Here is a 21,147-nt window from a genome sequence, read left to right on the forward strand (position 1 = left end):
CCTTCCCGTTCCCACTCGACAAGGAATGAAACATTTGCTCCTCGTTTCCTGAGCCGCGCAGAGACGGATCCCTTCCTGGGCGGAGCGGCGCGAGTCTCGTAAAGGCCTTCACACAGAAAAGGGTCCGCCGTAGAAAAGTAAAAACGGAAAGAAGCACGCCAACGAAACACCATTAAGCTGCATGAGGGATCTGGGGCGCCGCTCAGAGGATGTGTTCGGTAATAAGAAATAAATCCTGGCAGCAATCCGACCCTCTACGTGTATGAGGCGAGACTCCGACCGGGCCATCCTTGCCGCAATCAAAGGTACGACTTGGGAAGGAACGTTGCTCTACTTTAGTATTTTGAGGGAATATGAACGGCACAAAAAAAAATGAACGGAAGGAAGAACCAACTATAACTGTAACGCCGTTGAAAGGTTTCTGTGCACAGGGGAACAAGTGTCGTAAAACCAAATTTGATCCCGAAGTAAAGCATGCGTAAGAGACCAGCGAGGCCCCCGCCGCCCCCAGCACGGAGGCGGCGGGGGCGAGGACTGGACCAGTGAATACAAAGAGATCTTGATGCACGGCGGCGAGGCGCGGGAATTGCGTTCACACGGAAGAATGGCGCGCGTCACTCCATACAAGATAATCAAAACTATGCGAAGGACTAATACGCGAAAATGAATGAATACCGGGAAAATAAATAAACACATCGCGGCCATGATCGCGGATATATATAATTTCTACGGAAGGGAAAAGCGTAAACGTTAAGCAATTTACCAAGTTCAAGGAATGTGAAGTTTCGGGAAAAAAAAACAAATAGCTCTCACAGTCTTGATGGATACATGCAATTCAGAGTAAGGGGAACTAAAATTCGACGCAACGAGCTCCTATTAGCGGCAGACGGGAAGTTAAGACGGTAAGTCGAGGCTTCATCAAGGGGCGTTAAAGAAGCAGAGGAATAATAAACTTGAGCAAAGGTGGAGGGAAGGAGGTACGAGGAAAAGTCTTCAGCAAATAGTCTGCCCAAGTGAGAGGAGTCAGGGGAGAGAAATGAAGACGAGGACTTGAGTGTTAAGGGAAAAAAATAACACATAACTAAAGAGGATGTGAGATTGAGGTGAATCCACAGAAAGAAATAATGTAGGCACGAAAATTAATAGAAGCTTGACATGAAAAAGGAAGACTGAGGTGCTTCTCTTCCGTCAGCCAGGAGCGAACTGACTCGTGGCGAAGCGGAATAACCGAAATGAGAGAATAACAAGCAAAAACAAGATAACAAGGTGACAAACAATCTATGGAAAATGGGTGTACCGTCCTGTCGTGTCCAAATAATACAAACAAAATAAAGCTGTAATTAAACAAACTCGCTAGTGGCAGGCATCACTACAACAGTATAAAAAAAAAATTATATACCAACAACAAAGTAACTATCTCTCAATATCTGTCTTATTCTTTCTACTCACTGTCAATATATCCCCTTTAATCTATCTCTTTACCTCTTTCCATGCCCTACCTCCTCATAGTTCATTCATACCCATCTTTCAATCTATCTTCTTTCCCGTCTGTCTGAGATGTCTGCCGTCCACTTCCGACCCTAATATGTGTGGCTGCCTGTCAGTCTTCCTGCCAGTTCGCCGTCCTTTCATTTATAACTGTGTGCAGGCGCGGCTACAGAAACAGAGGTAATAACAATGATGAATAGTAATGATAAGAACAGCAATAAGAAGAACAATAAAACAGTAGTAGTAGCAGTAGTTGTAGTAGTACGTAGTAGTAGTAGTAAAAGGGTAGTGATTTAGAAGATGACTGCGAGGATAAATTTTGCTGTCAGCGGGGGATTCTAACGTCAGGAGGGCTTATACTACCATGCTTATAGTAATTCCATCCTCCGCAGCAGCTTGTCTTCGTGTACTCCAAAGAGGATTTGCATAACATAATCATCACCACCAAATCTATCCCTGCTCTCACCACAACCTCGGCGGCACAAGAGGGGGGCAGGGGGGAGTTGGTAGAGGCTGGCAGTCATTACACACAACAATGCTCGGGGCGCCTGACTTAACCCGGCCATTAAAGAGACGGGGAGGCCAGTGTCGCCGCCGCTCAGACAGTGTCCCTGGCGCCTACCTCTCAGGCCGGAATGTGAGCTCTAAACGCCCACGCTGTTCCTCGACTTGATGCAGCCTATACAGTCCTTCCCTGATTACTTGCATGGTTTAGAAAATAAAGGCAATAGATAAATGGTTTACGTATTAGATTCAGATTCCACACCTCTCCTTGTATAACTATAAACACAAGTATAGTTAAGTATTTACTACTACTACTACTACTACTACTACTACTACTACTGCTACTACTACTACTGCTACTATTACTACTACTACTTATACTTCTACTACTATTGCTAATGCTTGTGTGTGTGTGTGTTGGGGGGGAACACAATAGTAGCAGGAGGGAAAGAGGATTAAGTAGACTTCGCCATGCCGTGGAAACCCTCTAGAGACCCCAGCGTACACACACACACACACACACACACACACAGACACATACACACACACACACACACACACACACACACACACACACACACACACACACTCACCTGGAACCTCTCGTCGGCGGAGTATGTCACCTTCCCCACGGTCAGGATGTGAAGGTCTCTCCCCCGCATCCACATCACCTGGGGAGGAGGACGGTGAGAGAGAGAGAGAGAGAGAGAGAGAGAGAGAGAGAGAGGATCATATATAATTCAGTTAGGTAATTTATAGCCCACAAAGGCCCCATGTGTGTCTCCCTGCCTGGAAATATACACGTAAATAGGAGACAAACACCCAAGACTTTTCTCCCGATTAATGACAAATATCGCTGCCCTACTGAATGATTAGCTTGTTTTTTTCTGACACTCTGATTAGAGGTTAGTGTGTAGTGACTTTATAACAGTGACTTTTTATAGAGAGAGAGAGAGAGAGAGAGAGAGAGAGAGAGAGAGAGAGAGAGAGAGAGAGTGAGAGTGAGTGAGTGAGTGAGTGTGTGTGTGTGTGTGTGTGTGTGTGTGTGTGTGTGTGTGTGTGTGTGTGTGTGTGTGTGTGTGTTGTGTGTGTGTGTGTGTGTGTGTGTGTGTGTGTGTGTGTTGTGTGTGTGTGTGTGTGTGTTGTGTGTGTGTGTGTGTGTGTGTTAAGCCACCATACATCACACACTCATAAAAGCACTGTTCACAGGCACGTGTATCTCCATTATACACGGGATCATTAGCTATTACTCAGCGGGTAAACACAGAGCCTGACGAGGCCGGCCACGACACGGGAAGGGCCGCGCGTCGACCCTCTTCACGTACTGGAATAGAACGGACAGTGATCGCCACAACAAACCAGCGGCTTTCCCCCTTCACCCCCGCTTCCCTGCAGCGTGTCTCTCTCCTTACTTTTACTCATAAAATTCAAACTTGAAGGGGTACTTAGGGATGGGGTGAGCATGAAAAAGAATATGAATGTAGATAGGTACCATGACATATATCAAAATACAAGTTATCAGGAAGGTCTGGCACCCGTTTTTATTACTACAGAACCAGAACTAAACTGCAAATTAACTTCGGATTTTTTAAATGGAAAAAGTTAAACGTCTGATTCTCACGTGTTAGCAGTAATATAAATAGGAAACAGTGGACAGCAAAATTAACTTAGTAACCGACGATAATATGTCCAAGGCTTTGCTCCATGCGTTACGCGGCACTAAGATTTTTCCACTTGATTTTAAGTAGAAATTGCGTCATATATACACATTTAAAACACACTGAGAAAAAAAAAGTGTATGTGTATGTGTGTGTGTGTGTGTGTGTGTGTGTGTTGTGTGTGTGTGTGTGCGTGTGTGTGAGAATAGGAAAAAGAGAGAGGGGCGAGGGTAGCAGGGGGATGTAGTTGACAGAGGAAGGGGTGGGCAGGAGGAGGGCCAGGCCATGGGGGGTGGGGGGTGATGGGGGGGGGGGAGATAGGGGCTGCAAACAAGCCCTCATGCACGCCAGGCTCGATAGTTATAACAATTTCCTGCAGTAATTACCAATAAGGCCTTCGTGCTCTCAGTACTTACACTGGCGAGCGCGAACACAGCTTGCGCAGGAAAAGAAAAAAATATTATTCCAAAGACTAATATTTTGGACAAGGCCTCGCCGTTCATCACTGTGCAGCGGCTGATGGGGAACAAGTACACGCGGCTCTATTAATTAGGCGGCTGTTTTTAGAAGAGTGGTGCAAATAATTCTGCGTACCCTGGTTGCAGTCCCACGAATATATGTTTCCCTCTTTCTAAGCCCTCAGCCGTATTCGATATTAATAGTAACAATGAGGTGAACGAGTTGTCTCCTTCTCTACCAGTTCAAGCGTTGCCTAATGATAATTTAACACAATATCAAGTGATCGAGATTTAAGGAAAAAACAATCCCCTTACACATAAAATAAGAAACCCGGGAACGATGCAAGGAACTCAATCACTTAAATCAGAGACTCACTGAAGGCTGTTTGGCAAGAGGATAGAAAAAGACCTCAGCTTTATACTCAAATAAGAAATAAGTAAGTACCGTCAAGGTTGGAGTGAGGTCATTTGGAAAAGTTTTGGCAAAATAATCAATTAACGGGAAAAAATGAGAATTAGAATTGATGAGAACGGGGTATTTTCTCTGTGTGACATCTACAAACAGGTTCTTTTTTCGGCGTTCCTGAAGTTTTGCAAGAAAAAGAATAATAGATTGAGTCAATGTCGAAAGTTACAAGACCTAAATAAAACACGGAAAAGTTCGCCTTCCCGATAGTTGCTCTCGGAGAAACTGGGCAACACGACGCGATTTCCGGAAAAAAGTTTCCTCTTGGAGTGTCGCGATTAGAGCGTCTTTCTGGAGCACCTCTGTCAGGCGCCGCGGCAACAACCAGACGCTGAGGTCCAAGTTTCCGTTTAAAGATAAGAAAATGTGCCCCGGGAAACACACTTACGGGAGTATTAACAACGTAACTTACAGTGAATGGACTGAAGAAGCAAGACGAAAAAGTGTACGAAAACGAAGGAAAAGATATAAAATGGAGATCACGACATGAGAGAAAGGATCAGGGAAGTGCCGTTACAAAGGATGAACCTCCCGCGATACACCAGACCAGAGCAGGTGGAGCATGGGGTGGTTTCCACTTTTTCCCACTTCCCGCTTCCGTACCCTTCCTTCCTTCCCCAGAGGCACTCACCGCCCCGCTGCAACCCAAGCCAGAGTAGAAAGATTGGCACCGTTCCCTCCTCTTCTCCCTCGAGGCACTCCCCGCACCTCCTACTCTCCAAGCGTGAGTGGTAAGAGTGGCCCCACAGCTTATAAAATAACTTTATGGACTTCTTAAAAACCGGCCAACCTTCTGGTCACATGGCCTGCCCACCAAACTTTTTCCATTAAGGTTTATCATCCAGTAATTTATTCTCCTGCAACTTTCAAGACCAAAAGCTTACGCACCTTCCTACTGACATCAATTTTCACCTTCTTCTAGAAAGTAGTAGTAGTAGTAGTAGTAGTAGTAGTTGTAGTAGTAGCCAAAAAGTAGTAGCAGCAGAAAAACCCATGCAGAACGGAGAAAGACAACAGAGACAAACATCCACAGGCTTCATCAGCTCACCGTCTCATATGCTTCCTTCCACACCGACGCAGGAGTGCATACGTGGAAAACGTGTGAGAGCATTGCGTGATCTGGGGCGTGCGATTCAAGACCTGTAGCACTTAAGGCAGCAGTTAACGAGAGTCATGGAGGAGAGGAGAATTTGGCCTCATTTTGTTTCTTGCAGTATATTGCAGCGCTGTTTCGCCCAAGTGCTGAGTCCGTCTTGGTGTTGCTAACTGAGAATAAAGCTAGACGGTGGAGACGACGCTCATATGTAACACAAAATACATATTCCAAGCAACTGGCATTCAGACACAACACAACACAAGGAGGTTCATACATCCAGAACTGCCTCCGCGTGTTCCCTTCAGAATACGGGAACCGCACCTTATCCGTATTGCCCGACGCCGAGAGTAGAAGTTTTTAGAGAACAGACAAGGACCCGCACCTTGCAGAACAACATGTAAGCACTGCGTTAGGAGGCTGGACACGCACACACACACACACACACACACACACACACACACACACACACACACACACACACACACACACACACATACACACATTGAAAGGCGGAGGCCGAGTGGTCAGCGTGTTGCGTGGTGACCTTAGGTGACCTAGGTTCGAGTCTCACAGAAACACGCTGATTTTTCAAACCATCGCCTAGTAGCGGAAGATTACCCACATGCTGCACAGATCTCCAGTAAACTCTAACATTACCAACCCTTCTCCTATCCACCAGTCCCATTACCAATCCTTCCCCTATCCACCAGTCCCATTAGCAACCCTTCCCCTATCGACCAGTCCCATTACCAACCCTTCCCCTCTCCACCAGTCCCATTACCAACCCTTCCCCTATCGACCAGTCCCATTATCAACCCTTCCCCTATCGACCAGTCCCATTATCAACCCTTCCCCTATCCACCAGTCCCATTATCAACCCTTCTCCTATCCACCAGTCCCATTACCAATTCTTCCCCTATCCACCAGTCCCATTACCAACCCTTTCATTATCCACCAGTCCCATTATCAACCCTTCTCCTATCCACCAGTCCCATTACCAACCCTTCCCCTATCGACCAGTCCCATTATCAACCCTTCCCCTATCGACCAGTCCCATTATCAACCCTTCCCCTATCCACCAGTCCCATTATCAACCCTTCTCCTATCCACCAGTCCCATTATCAACCCTTCCCCTATCCACCAGTCCCATTATCAACCCTTCCCCTATCCACCAGTCCCATTATCAACCCTTCTCCTATCCACCAGTCCCATTACCAATCCTTCCCCTATCCACCAGTCCCATTACCAACCCTTCCCCTCTCCACCAATCCCATTACCAACCCTTCCTCTATCCGCCAATCCCATTACCAACCCTTCCCCTCTCCATCAGTCCCATTACCAACCCTTCCCCTATCCACCAGTCCCATTACCAATCCGTCCCCTCTCAACCAGTCCCATTACCAACCCTTACCCTATCCACCAGTCCCATTACCAATCCTTCCCCTATCCACCAGTCCCATTACCAATCTGTCCACTCTCCACCAGTCCCATTACCAATCCCTCCCCTATCCACCAGTCCCATTACCAGTCCTTCCCCTATCCACCAGTCCCATTACCAATCCCTCCCCTATCCACCAGTTTCATTACCAACTCTTCCCCTATCCACCAGTCCCATTACCAATCCTTCCTCTCTCCAACAGTCCCATTATCATCCTTTCCCCTATCCATCATTCCCATCACCAATCCTTCCCCTATCCACCAGTCCCATTACCAACCCTTCCCCTCTCGACCAGTAACATTACCAACCCTTCCCCTACCCACCAGTCTCATTACGAATCCTTCCGCAATCCACCAGTCCTATTACCATCCCTTCTCCTATCCACCACTCCCATTACCAATCCTTCCCCTATCCACCAGTCCCATTACCAACCCTTCCCCTCTCCACCAGTCCCATTACCAACCCTTCCCCTCTCCACCAGTCACATTTCCAACACTTCCCCTGTCCACCAGTCCCATTACCAATCCTTCCCCTATCCATCAGTCCCATTAACAATCCTTCCCCTATAAACCAGTCCCATTGCCAACCTTTCCCCTCTCAACCAGTCCCATTACCATCCCTTCCCCTATCCACCAGTCCCATTACCTATCCTGCCCCTATCCACTAGTCCCATTACCAACCCTTCCCCTCTCCATCAGTCCCATTACCAACCCTTCCCCTATCCACCAGTCCCATTATCACTCATTCCCCTATCCACCAGTCCCATTACCAATCCTTCCCCTATCCACCAGTCCCATTACCAACCCTTCCCCTATCCACCAGTCCCACTGCCAACCCATCCCCTATCCACCACTCCCATTACCAACCCTTCCCCTATCCACCATTTCCATTACCAACCCTTCCCCTCTCCACAAGTCCCATTACCAATCCTTCCCCTATCCACGAGTCCCATTACCAACCCTTCTTCTATCCACCAGTCCCATTAGCAACCCTTTCCCTCTCCACCAGACCCATTACCAACCCTTCCCCTATCCACCAGTCCCATTACCAATCCTTCCCCTCTCCACCAGTCCAATTACCAATCCTTCCCCTATTCACCAGTCCCATTACCAACCCTTCTCCTATCCACCAGTCCCATTACCAACCCTTCCCCTATCCACCAGTCCCATTACCAACCCTTCCCCTCTCCACCAGACCTATTACCAATCCTTTCCCGATCCACCAGTCCCATTACCAGCCCTTCCCCATTCCACCAGTCCTATTACGAATCCTTCCGCTATCCACCAGTCCCATTACCAATCCTTCCCCTATCCACCAGTCCCATTACCAATCCTTCCCCAATCCACCAGTTCCATTACTAATCCTTTCCCTATCCACCATTCCCATTACCAACCCTTCCCCAATCCACCAGTCCCATTACCAATCCTTCCCCTCTCCTCCAGTCCTATTACCAAACCTTCCCCTATCCACCAGTCCCATTACCAACCCTTCCTTTATCCATCGGTACCATAACCAATCATTCAACTATCCACCAGTCCCATTACCAACCCTTACCCTATCCACCAGTCCCATTACCAACCCGTCCCCTATCCACCAGTCCAATTACCAACCCTTCCCCTCTTCACCAGACCCATTACCAACCCGTCCCCTATCCACCCGTCCCATTACCAATCCTTCCCCTATCCACCAGTCCCATTACCAAACCTTTCCCTATCCACCAGTCCATTACAAATCCTTCCCCTCTCCACCAGTCCCATTACCAACCCTTCCCCTATCCACCATACCCATTACCAACCCTTCCCTTCTCCACCAGTCCCATTATCAATCCTTCCCCTATCCACCAGTCCCATTACCAACCCTTTCACTCTCCACCAGTCCCATTACCAATCCTTCCCTTATCCACCAGTCCCATTACCAACCCTTCTCCTATCCACCAGTCCCATTACCAATCCTTCCCCTATCCACCAGTCCCATTACCAACCCTTCCCCTCTCCACCAGTCCTATTACCAATCCTTCCCCTATCCACCAGTCCCATTACCAACCCTTTCACTCTCCACCAGTCCCATTACCAATCCTTCCCCTATCCACCAGTCCCATTACCAACCTTTCTCCTATCCACCAGTCCCATTACCAATCCTTCCCCTTTCCACCAGTCCCATTACCAACCCTTCCCCTCTCCACCAGTCCCATTACCAATCCTTCCCCTATCCACCAGTCCCATTACCAACCCTTCCCCTCTCCACCAGAGGGTGGGGGGGGTCCAGCATGGGCGATGCAGGAGTTATACACCACGGCAGCCACTATAAATAAAATTCGCCTGCCCCACTAACGGGCTGGGGTAGCCGCTCAAGAAACTGTACAGGCACTATAGGCAGCACGTAAAACACACACACACACACACACACAACACACACACACACACACAACACACACACACACACACACACACACACACACACACACACACACACATACGCAGACAAACACCCACAGTCAGTTCTTCCTCTGAGCCGCCACAAAGCCCTCTCAGCTCATGCCTCAGCTTTGAACTTTATGGAGATTAGCATGAGGCAACAGTTGCTGCCCCCCTAACCCCTCCCCCTCCACCACCCGCCGTCCGTCAGCATCACCCGTGCCTTTGTTGTGTCGCCGAGATGCCTGGGGTCAAATTGCCGACCAAAGAACAGAACTGCTATAAGTATCAACCCAAGGCTGTTAAAATAAAAACCAGTTATTATATTAAAAAAAACAATAGTAATAATAGTTCAGCTAAGTTTGTCCATTGGTTAATTGACAGAGACAGACAGACAAATTGACAGAGAGACGGGCAAGCAGACACAGAGGAAAAAAGTCAAAGGTATAATTCAATTACTTGGAAAACAAACAAAAAATACTAGCAATAAATAATGGAACTTTCTATTCCGTTGAACACACACACACACACACACACACACACACACACACACACACACACACACACACACACGCACACGCACACACACACGCACACGCACACGCACACACACACACACACCTAAGCATCCAGAAATCCAAACAAAAAGAGACATAAATAAACACACTGTGCCTGAAGGGAGGGGAGAAAAGACGACAACACACACAGCACCGCCACACCATGAAAACAGAACACATATAACACTGTCACATCATGGAAGGAACACAAGCAACACCGCCACACCATGAAAACAGAACACATATAACACTGTCACATCATGGAAGGAACACAAGCAACACCACCACGCCATGGAAAGGAAATGAGCCCCTGACTTACCCTTTGCTCTGAATGTTAACCTGTCCCTTCAAAGTTGGGCGGAAGGGAAGGTGTGATAATCAGGTGCATCCCTTTACTACAAACAGACTAACCTTAACAGCCCCTCTAATACAACACCATCTATATCTCATTTCCTTCCCCTGAGTCGCTTTCCTTGGTGTTATAATATTAAACATTTAGTCGCCCACGAACACACATTTGATATTCATAGGAGTTGTGGGCCACTCCAGGGGTAGTTTGTTCACCATGGTGGGGGGGTGACAAAGCTACTCTACCATGAACTCTAACAACACTCTGATAACGTGTTTTACCTTCGTTTTTTAGGTCTTTAGAAATAATTGATGTGAGATTCGGTAGCATTTAAAACTACCGACGTAAGTTTCTTCTTCTTTATCCTCGTCCTCAGCCTCATCCACAGTCTTGGTTAGCACTGTCTACACTTGTCTCATACCTGTATAATGTCACGACCCTATTACAGAATCTACGTTAATGCGATAATTTAATATATTCCCAACGTCATGTTTGCTGTGGATTATATTTTAATGATGCCTTTGTAATTACTGTTGTTATTGTTGCTGACCGTGGAGGTAATTAATTAATGGCTCACAGAATCCTTGTTGTAACTGGTGGCGCTGCAGGAATAAAAAATATGATGCATAACAGAATACAAACAGACTCAGGCTAGCGGATTTATTTTAACACGCACGCACGCACGCACGCACGCACGCACGCACGCACGCACGCTCTCTCTCTCTCTCTCTCTCTCTCTCTCTCTCTCTCTCTCTCTCTCTCTCTCTCTCTCTCTCTCTCTCTCTCTCTCTCTCCCCCCCCCCCTCTATGGCCAGTTATACCTACCTGTGATGACATGTTAATGCATAATATTTACATATATTTACAAAACAGCTCAAAGAACCCTAAATTACCAGTTAAACATAAAATACCACACAGTTACTGCACACAGGCCAAGCCTTTTAAGCCTGATTTTCAAGCGGCACTACAAAACAACAACTCACTTTAACGCCACGATCAAGCACAAGTCAGAAATGCTGTGTGGAAAAGCTGCAGACGAGTCCAAAGAGGAAACCCCGACTACACTTTCAAATGAATACAATTACGTTCAAAGTTTTACGAGTTTCGTACATTTAGGGACACTGTTTCCTACTTGTAAAAAAAACATTAAACAAGAACAGTCTGTAACTAACACAACTCGCTCTCTGACATATGGTGAGCGTTAGCCAATGAAGACTTAAAACTGCAAAATGACACGGCAGACAGGCAGAGGGGGTCGTGTCAAGAAGAGAACACGGAGATGAATCACCCTATGTTGAAGCAAAGCGCTGAGCTCTGCATGGTGGAAAGGAAGACCCACCGCTTCCTACCAAGCCAGAACCGGCGCGTTGCTATGCACAGGGCATGAATAAGCCAGAGGGTGTCCTGACCGGGGCATAAAAGCAGGTGCAGACACAGACCAGGAAGAGGGTCATGCTGTGACCATCCGACACAGACGCAGAACATGAATGGGACAGGGAAAGCGTCGTGCTAGGGGCGCAACATGACACAGGGAGGACTGACAGAGCGCGAGACGTTTTTTTGTTTTAAGGTGACCCTACTGGCGCTGCAGACGGAAGAAAACTAATAAGAAAAGTAAGACTGAACCCACTGTGAAGGAGACAAAGAGCCTCTCGGGAAGAATGAGTAAAGTGACACTGATCATGGATGTCGCCGGCCGATGCTAATTATGAAGTTGATAGGAAACCAAAACTGGAGAAGGGAATTTATCTTTAAAATGAGGAGTCGATACGGCGAATAAAATTATTTGAAATTATTAAGTTGAAAATAGTCTCCTAAACACTGCTGTACAGCGTAAACTGGGCCTCATGACATTAGACAGATGCATTATTGTCGTCACACTGTTACTTGTGCGATTTAACGGGAAACTCAACGTTGTACCGTCCACCGTTGAAAGCTGAGCGGCGGCCCAACGCATCAAACAGTGGTGACGCGGTAACGACCTGCTGCAGGTGATAAGAGTCATCCACAAACAACAAAATTTTCCAACAGACTAATACCAAAGTTGTGCCTTTACTGCTGCAACATCGTATTGCTACTACAGCGGCTACAGTCTGTGTAGTTTCCATAGTTACTGGTACGTATAACAATACGAACAACGCCAACAAAATCTTTATCAACCACTTCATCAACAAAGTTTCAAATTTCTTTACTAACATTGTCGCCGACACTGTTCTTATGCCAATAATTTCAGCTACAACGTTATAATTACCTTCTACATCCCTCCAACTTATAACCCTTCTTTGGTGACTCGCAGCCGCCCCTCCTCATCAAGGTGACGCGTCGAAGGCTGCCATGGAGACGCCTCCTACGTTTTGTTATCTCTTCACGACAGCGTGACCTTGGGACCCGTTAGTTTCACAGGTCTTGCCTTCTGAGTGCAACGGGAGCCTGAGGAGAGGCTGAGCCTGCCTAATATGTGCCACTCGAAAGTCGTTGGCTTGCCAAACCTCCGGTAACAAGTTCTGCCACTCCGGCAACACTTACCCAAAGTTCTCTCCTTCTCATTTGCGTTGTGTCACGAGGAGTGCCACGGCGGAGAGTTTGCAGTGACATGCAAACCATTGAGGTAAATATTGCTTGTCGAAGAACGGTTCTCGATATCTTGTCCTAATGGTTGCACCCTGACTCCCGAGAGAGCACGGCAACGCTGGCTGATGGAGGCAAAGGCCGCTAAGCACCTCACTCCCTTGTGTGTGTGTGTATATATATATATATATATATATATATATATATATATATATATATATATATATATATATATATATATATATATATATATATATATATCAGAGTGAGGTTCTGATACTTAATCATCTATTAAAATATAATATGCATATAAATATATGAGCACACAGTACATATTGATAGGTCATGGTCTACAAAACACGAAAACAAATTATTATTTTTGTTCCTTTTTTTTTGCAGTCCATTATAAACAATAAGAAAATTTTTAAACCAAGGAAATGATCCAAAAAAATAAAACTAGAAATGCCCAAATACTTGGATTATATACAACAGCAGAAAAGAGGAAGTAAAACACAAAAGTTAGAAACACACAATAGGCTCCTTTCGCTTGTCGTCATAACAAACAAACGCCGTCTGAGCAAAGCTTCCTGCGGCCTCTGACAAAGACGGTGATGGATAGAAGAAGAAGCCGCTGATAAAGATGGATGGGCGTTCGTCTGGGATGTTACTGGCTGCTCAAACAAGAATAAGCTTTTCGAAATACGTTTCTAAAGACTCTGGATTAAACAAGAGATATGTGAAGAAAGAGAAAACAACACTGGAACACTGAAGGAGGTCGACAGACAATACTGGCCGGGCAGACATGTTCATACCGCAGAAAAACATCTTGCCATCATTTTGCGAGGCTCTTTGATGCACACAAAAGAACAGGTTTCTCGAAAACGTTTTCTTTAGACTCTACTGAAAACAAGAAATATGGGGTGAGAGTAAAAAACCATCACGGGAAAGACAGGAAAAACTGAATAAAATATTTCCCGTCGTTTGGTGGAGTTATTGGTTGTGAAAAAAAAAAAAAAACGACATGAGAGTATAATTCCAACAATCTGATGGGAGTAAACAATAACAACAAAACTCTGTCCTGATTTGGCCAATTGCACTCATTCATATCCAAGTCAATGGAGTTTAGGTTACACCGCTGCAGGCTGAGCCCCTTATAGCACTGTTACATGACACTAATGAAGACAGTGAAATGGGTAACAGTCTTGATCTCATTTAAGGTTATTAGGCCATAATTGTAATATAATCTTTTTTTTTTTTTTTTTTACAGCAAAGGAGACAGTTCAAGGGCACAAAAAAAGCAAACATTAATAAAAAAAAAAGCCCGCTACTCACTGCTCCTAAAAAGTATCCAAAGGGGTGGCCGAAAGATAGGTCAGTTTCGGGAGGAGACTTACACATCATTTTCAAAAATTTAGTTCGCAATCCACTGATGTTCCGTGAAAAATAATGCCTGTGATCTTTTCTTTAAGGGGGTTTTCTTTGAGTGGATATTGAGATTTCACGAGTCGATAACTTCACTCTCAAGGCTCAGTTTCCTTTCCCGGGCGTTGAAGCGTTCGAGGCAGGTTTATCAGAGCGATCCTCTTTAAGCCATCCACGAGTCCTGTAACTCTACCACTCCTTCCGGATACTGAGATGAAGACCCTTCTTACTGACTGTCTTATGCTCTTAACTTGACACTCAGCTGATTCGTCTTCGTAGCTTTGCCTCTTGTTTCAATGCAGGGCGGCGTCACTAAAATGGCTCGTCGTTTACTACTGTCGCTGCCTGCACTTAGACTTTAGTGTGGCGGCACCTCCTCATGAACTCCTGCCTTCAATGAGATCTTACTCGTCTTGTCTTCCTCTGATGTTGCTCCTTCAAGCACTCATTCTCATCCGAAATTCCTGTTATTAGTAAAGTATTTTCCATTATGCTCTTTGATCCAAAACTTCAAGGTATCGCAGTTAATAAGCAATAATGGTGACTGTTCGTCAACTTGAGCTTGTCATTTTTCAAGTATCTTATTAATGTTACTACTAGGTGAAGTAAAGGCATTTTTCAACTTGGTTCAATGAAGAATGTATTCAGTCGTTCTGTAAAGGTTTGTGTTTCTCGTAGGGACTAGATAATAATAAGTCCTTTGCCGCTCTCGACAGCTAGCTGCGCCGTGTCTTCCTCAGTAAAGCTAAAGACATACATTCAGCCACTTAAACTTGGTAGACCCACTGGAGGTCAAAGCAGCAGTCAAGCTCCGCGGTGACTCTAGCGAAGCAGCAGCAAGGCGCCTCTGATCTCCGCGGCAGCCAACAATAGGAGCGCGCGCGCACACACACACGCACACACACACACACACACACACACACACACACACACACACACACACACGTGGGACGTCGGGTGGCCCATTCATCAACAATGACCTAACACATCGTCTACTCGTAAGTACTGTTTTTGTGTCCTTGAGAAAGAGTGGTACAGCTCCAATAATCGGGACTCGTCAGTTCCGTCATTATAACACTAGGATACACAAGGGTAGATGGAGAATACTCGTACAAGATGTAAGACGCCATACACGTGACAAGTGTTAGCTATGAGAACAAGTTATCCAGCAATTTCTCCGCCCTGAAATGTCCTTGAAGCACAGCAATGCAGTTTCAACACTCCGTGCTGACAATCAGGCAGACATGCCCCTAAACACAGGGCTGCAGAGCTGAGCCTTGCTCTAAAGTATTTTATGCTGTCACGACCGACAATTCTTCCTGATCGCATCCCGCCTTTGGGCGGGAACGAAAACCAATGGCTGTCACTGGTCTGAGTATTGCGTTTTTCTTATGCAAGACGTTTTTCTTGGGAGCGACTTCCAGCAAGGTCACACTGAAATGCTGTCGACATGTGTCTGGCAATCCCGCGACAAGGCTGCTCGTTGTTTCCCCCTCGATATTTCATAACTTTATCTCCAGGAGCACCACCGTCCTGCTCCATGCCTTCACGGCGTAAATCCATCGTCTCGGCAGAGCTCGGGTGGCGTAACACACAGTCGATTCGTCATAATGAGAGTTTTAGCGCCGCCATTAGCCTGTGCGGGGTGATGGTGACGGCCAGCACTGCAATACCACCACAACGGGCGCGTGATACTGTAGACCCACGACACCCGCCGACAGAGGGAGGGGGTGCGCCGTTGATGACCTGCAACACTCCACCAGCCCGCCGCTGAGAGGCCAGGCACAGGGACGTGAGGTTATGAGCAGCGACAAGGAGGCACTGGAGGAAATTAAGAGGGTCTCGTCATACCTGATAGCCCGCAATGACCCCCGCACCTCTACGCCATTATGACTACCATTACCTTTGAAAAACGCGACCTCTTGGCTGTAACCGAACGCACCAACCACGCACTCAGCAGCTCCGGAAGCATGAGCACGTGTGTGTGTGTGTGTGTGTGTGTGTGTGTGTGTGTGTGTGTGTGTGTGTGTGTGTGTATGTGAGTGTGCGTGCGTGCGTGCGTGCGTGTGTGTGTGTGTGTGTGTGTGTGTGTGTGTGAGCCGGCATAAGCACAGTAATGTGTTTCGTATTACTACAAAAACGTCCGGTAAAATGTGTGAGCATTATGTATTTAACTGCTCGAAAAAAATATTCAGTTGAATTCATCAATTATTTTAACCTTAAAATTGAGCTTCAAAATTCATATAGAAATTTTCATTAAATGGATTACATTTAGTATGCATTTACCTGTATACAAGTTTAACAAGTTTGCATTTACATTTTTTGTTAACTTTACGGCTGTTGCATTAATATTCTTTGGAGCAGTTCGTGGTCATCGCACTAACGCACAGAGCCACGAGCCTCGGTCATAGGCAGGGCGCGGATCGTCGGCGCGAAGCCCTCTCAGCAGATCGTCCTCTTTTGTCGCCAGATTCGTGTCTCATGAAACTTTGGAAAGCCCACATGTTGCCACCCGCGCCACGCAACCGGTATAATGGAAATACACAACTCGATAATATATTAATACATCAAAAAGATATAAATAACTATCATTCAGAAAGAGGAATTATTTATACAAGTTATGACGTCAAAGAGGACAGACGTAAAATGAACGCCCGGCGGTGGTGGGCGGCGGCAACTCAAACCATCAACAGGGCCAAGGCCTCCTGGGAACGACTTTGCGTGGCGCTGCAGCGACAAATATAAATGAATTACTGTCAGTCCTCTGTTTTGGCCATTACATTTTACCACGTCAGGAAGCATTTTAAGTTCTTTAATTATTTTTTTCTCGGCGCAGAAGCCATCCATCCAGTATAGACGGGGTTCACTGGACAATGGTGCGATTTGTAGGCTCTATGCCCCCTCAGGCTTCAAATAGCGAAATATATTTAATAAGAATCTGTACCATATATCCATCCTCCAACACGACCAATTTCCGGCGGCGAACGACTATTTTCGACCGACCTCTATCACCCGTCATCGATCACCCACACGCCATCCATCACCCGCATCCATCACCCGAAGAGCGAAACACATACAGACCTTGTATCAACCGTGACTTTGACCGTACATTCAGGTAAGTTAACACAATGAGATAACAAAAGCTATGAAATAAAGGAGCGTCACTGATAATAATATAGTCCACCCGTGTCAGCAGGGCAGAGATGAAAGACCAGAGTTCGTTAAGACAACATAAAGCTGCAATGGCCCTTGGTAATTGCTTCTGTGGGGTTACGATGTCATAAAAAATCACACAAGTAGGATGGGATCGGGTTAAATACTGATACGAAGGGGAGCGACGCAACAAGGTTTTACTCCATCATAATATTAAGTTCTCAGTGAGTCAACAAACAAATAAAACATACATGAAAAAAGTTTCCCGGTGGTTTTCCAGAAAGACTTAAAATAGAAACTTCGTAGCGCAAGAGCGGCTTTAACTCTGGGGAGCCTTGAAACTCTTCTCTTCAAAGTATCTACTAACTTGCAGAAAGGAGAAAACAAAAGAAAGTGAGTCTGCCGCAGCTTTTACCAGCATGAAGTCAGTTAAAACGAGAAAGCACTCTTACCTGCTCTGTTATAAAGATGAGTAGGAAAGGCAAGGTACCACACACAGCTCTTGCGAAACGACACATCAGGAAGAATATGAGGTCGCCCAGCTGACTCTCGTTTACTAATGGACAAACAACAATGCTTCTCAAAACCAGTAAACTAACCTTAAAAGAGACCACTATTTTAAATGACAACGCATCCAAATAGTAGAACAAGTAGTAAATGAAGAGTAGTAAGTGTAATTGAAAAGATGTCTAATACTCACGGATCGGTCCCCAAGCATGTGGACGCGGCAGGGCAGGAAGGCGGTCTGGCCGGAGATGACGGTGAGGTTGGCGGGTGAATGAGCGAAGTAGGGGCGCGGCCGACCCTCCCACCATTCCTCAGGCCGCACGGGTGTCGCTCCTGCAGGTAGACGGTGTAAGGTTAGTGCTTGTGTATTAGTGTTAGTGTTTATGTTAGTGTTAGTGTGCGTATATGGGGGGAAGGGGGTGAACACCAACAATAAAGAAACGTCAGCGTGATTAAAACTTTTTCTTATTCGCGGCAAAATAGCAATAAAAAACTGTCTATCTCGTCACTTTCCCGGGTCGTGGGCTGCGGGCTGTTAACGAAATTAGTTTGAGCACAATCTGAGCCTTTGTGGGCGGCAGCACGGCCAGGGGCGAGGGGCATTTCACGGCGGCAATAACTGTCAGCCCGTCACTCTCATTACAACCACCGCCACAGTAACTCCTTCCCGTAAAGGTTCAGTGAGCGTGACGCGATCAATGGCCTCTGAGTGTCATCTTCATCAGTGGCTGTGTATAAACAACGGATATATTCAATACTGGAAGTGTACAAACAGTGGACGTGAATAAAAAAAAGCTTCTAGCCATCAAGAGAAAGAGTCATACATCCGAAATTGACCTCTCCTCTTACCCATCTATTCTCTTCCCCTTTAAATAAGTGCATGTCGGGCTTTTTTTCCTTTTTTTTATTTCTGCTCTATAGATACTCCCTTTGCTGCAAAAAATAGCAAACTTAGGCAGCGATATCCACAATAGATGAATACATGGAGGCTGGCAAAAAAAAAACGTCTTATTTGTTATAAAAAAAAGGCGGATACTAGAATTGTGGAGGAAAAAAAAAATCAAATCACAAAAGACTAACAAATGAAGCATGAATTTGGCCACAAGAGGACGCGTAATTCAATCATTCATGCAGAGTTACCGAATGCAAGTTCAATTATTTCATGACCGGTGACAAGTCGAATAAAACATAGCCCGGGGACGTGTGCTGGAGTATGGGGGACGGGGGGGGGGACGGGGTGAGACGAGGCATGAGGGAAGGGAGAGGAGGATGGGATACAAACATCACAGCAAGGGGTGGGATTGTCCTCGTCTGGGGGATTATTATGAGGGGTTGAATCCTACTACAAAAGAGATTAACGTGACTCTCACCAGGATGTCTTGTTTCCATGGCGCTATTTGTATTAAGTCGCCATTATCACTTCCCTTTACTTACCTAATCACTTTTATTCTTTTATACTCGTTTATTTATCTGTCTATATCTATTCGTCTTCTTATCTATTGGTCTGCATATTTATCTATGGTAAATATGTTCGCCTCCCACAGTCAGAGCGTGTCGTTTCTATTGCTTAAATGACACTCCCATAAGCAGGTCTGGGTGCGAGAGGGATTTAGGGGTCCTATAGTGAGTTAAGCAGCGGGTACACACACGAGACACAAGGCAGAAACACAGTGAAAAAAGCGGAAAACACACGCTCATTGGAAAAGAAACAACGTGTGACCTAATTCACTCACCAATCCGCTCATTCACTTTATTCAATTTTAGTTTCTCTCCATCTGTCTGCCCGTATCTATCTATCTATCTGGCTATCTAGCTAGCTTATCACTGGTGCTGCTCTTGCTCTGCTCATTCAACATTTTTTCTTCCTTCTTCATAATGATGGGATTCAACACAACTCGTACCCAGAACAGATAAAACAAACAAACATGGGTGTAAGAGTATCACACAAGAAAATAAAGAATATGCTGGTCTTTGGATGAAGAGCCTATCGATGAAAAAAAATCTATTCACTTCTATTTAAAGTTATCTATAGACCTTTCGTGGTACCTCAGGGGAGGAGATCCCTCGATACATAAATCAGTCCTTCTTCCCCAAACGCACGCGCTGAAAATGGATGAAGGCAGCTTGTTTGTCCGCAAGATGGATGCTGTAATTATCGCCGGTGCCGTGCTAATGATAATGGATTACAGCAACCTAACTCGCCGTTAATAAGTAGTTCCTGATGGTATCCTGCACCTATTCTTGTGTGTGATGAGCAGGTCTCGCTGTGATACTAACGGCCCAGCTCTTTACCACAAGTCCTTTCTAAGTCCCGTACTGCTAAGCTTCATTAATTTCAATGAGTGTGTAAAAAAATAGCGTTTGCCGGCAATAAGTCAGTCTCTATGTAGATTGTTTCCAATCGCATCTTGATTTGTCTCTCTATTACCAGCAAATATCGGTGAGCCAGGAGAGTAATGTTGAGTTCAGATTCAAGATTGAGATCCAGGAAATAATGTAAGACTCGTAATATTTCCGGATATGATTAAAAGTACTACACGTTTCCCAGTAAAGGCCATCACTCTTCTTAACTTCAAAGAGATACGAATACTGGAGGACAAGTGAGAATTCCAAGACATTTATTCGGTAAACTTGACAAGAGAAGTATACTGAAAATAACAGTATAGTAGTAGTAGTAGTAGTAGTAATAGTATAGTATTCGTTGTTGTTGTTGCTGTTGTTGTTGTTCTTGTTGTTGGTGTTGTTGTTGTTGTTGGTGGTGGTGGTGGTGATATAATGTTGTAGTATATAAATATAGGAGGCACTACCAGTACGTAAAAGCAATTCGTATTCTTTCGTTGGCATAAATCATTGCATAAAATATCGAGGTTTCTGGAACATGTTTCTGGTCCAATTGGTGCGATTCTAAAAACTTATAACAAAACATTACCAGCAGCATTTTAAGTTTATAATACCGATTCACCAAATACAAAAAAAAGTTTATATAACATATTTGGTGGGCGCATGAAAATTAAACAAGCAATCAGGAGTTATTCCCTCGGGCGATCTGGGAATATTACGAAACATTAG

General features: G+C 45.5%; 1 protein-coding gene across 1 annotated transcript in view; it reads right to left on the reverse strand.

The window, feature by feature from the left end:
• The window catches only part of LOC126993520 (myotilin-like), a 57,004-nt gene extending 37,537 nt beyond the window's left edge, over window positions 1–19,467 (reverse strand). Inside the window, exons 1-3 of the mRNA XM_050852659.1 lie at window positions 19,449–19,467; window positions 18,272–18,411; window positions 2,586–2,663 (exon numbers count right to left, since the gene is read on the reverse strand). Of these exons, the coding sequence (XP_050708616.1) occupies window positions 2,586–2,663; window positions 18,272–18,411; window positions 19,449–19,467 (237 nt within the window). The remainder of the gene's footprint in view (window positions 1–2,585; window positions 2,664–18,271; window positions 18,412–19,448) is intronic.
• Window positions 19,468–21,147: the final 1,680 nt, after the last annotated feature.

This window comes from Eriocheir sinensis, unplaced genomic scaffold (assembly GCF_024679095.1).
Source record: "Eriocheir sinensis breed Jianghai 21 unplaced genomic scaffold, ASM2467909v1 Scaffold627, whole genome shotgun sequence".
Taxonomy (NCBI): Eukaryota; Metazoa; Arthropoda; class Malacostraca; order Decapoda; family Varunidae; genus Eriocheir; species Eriocheir sinensis.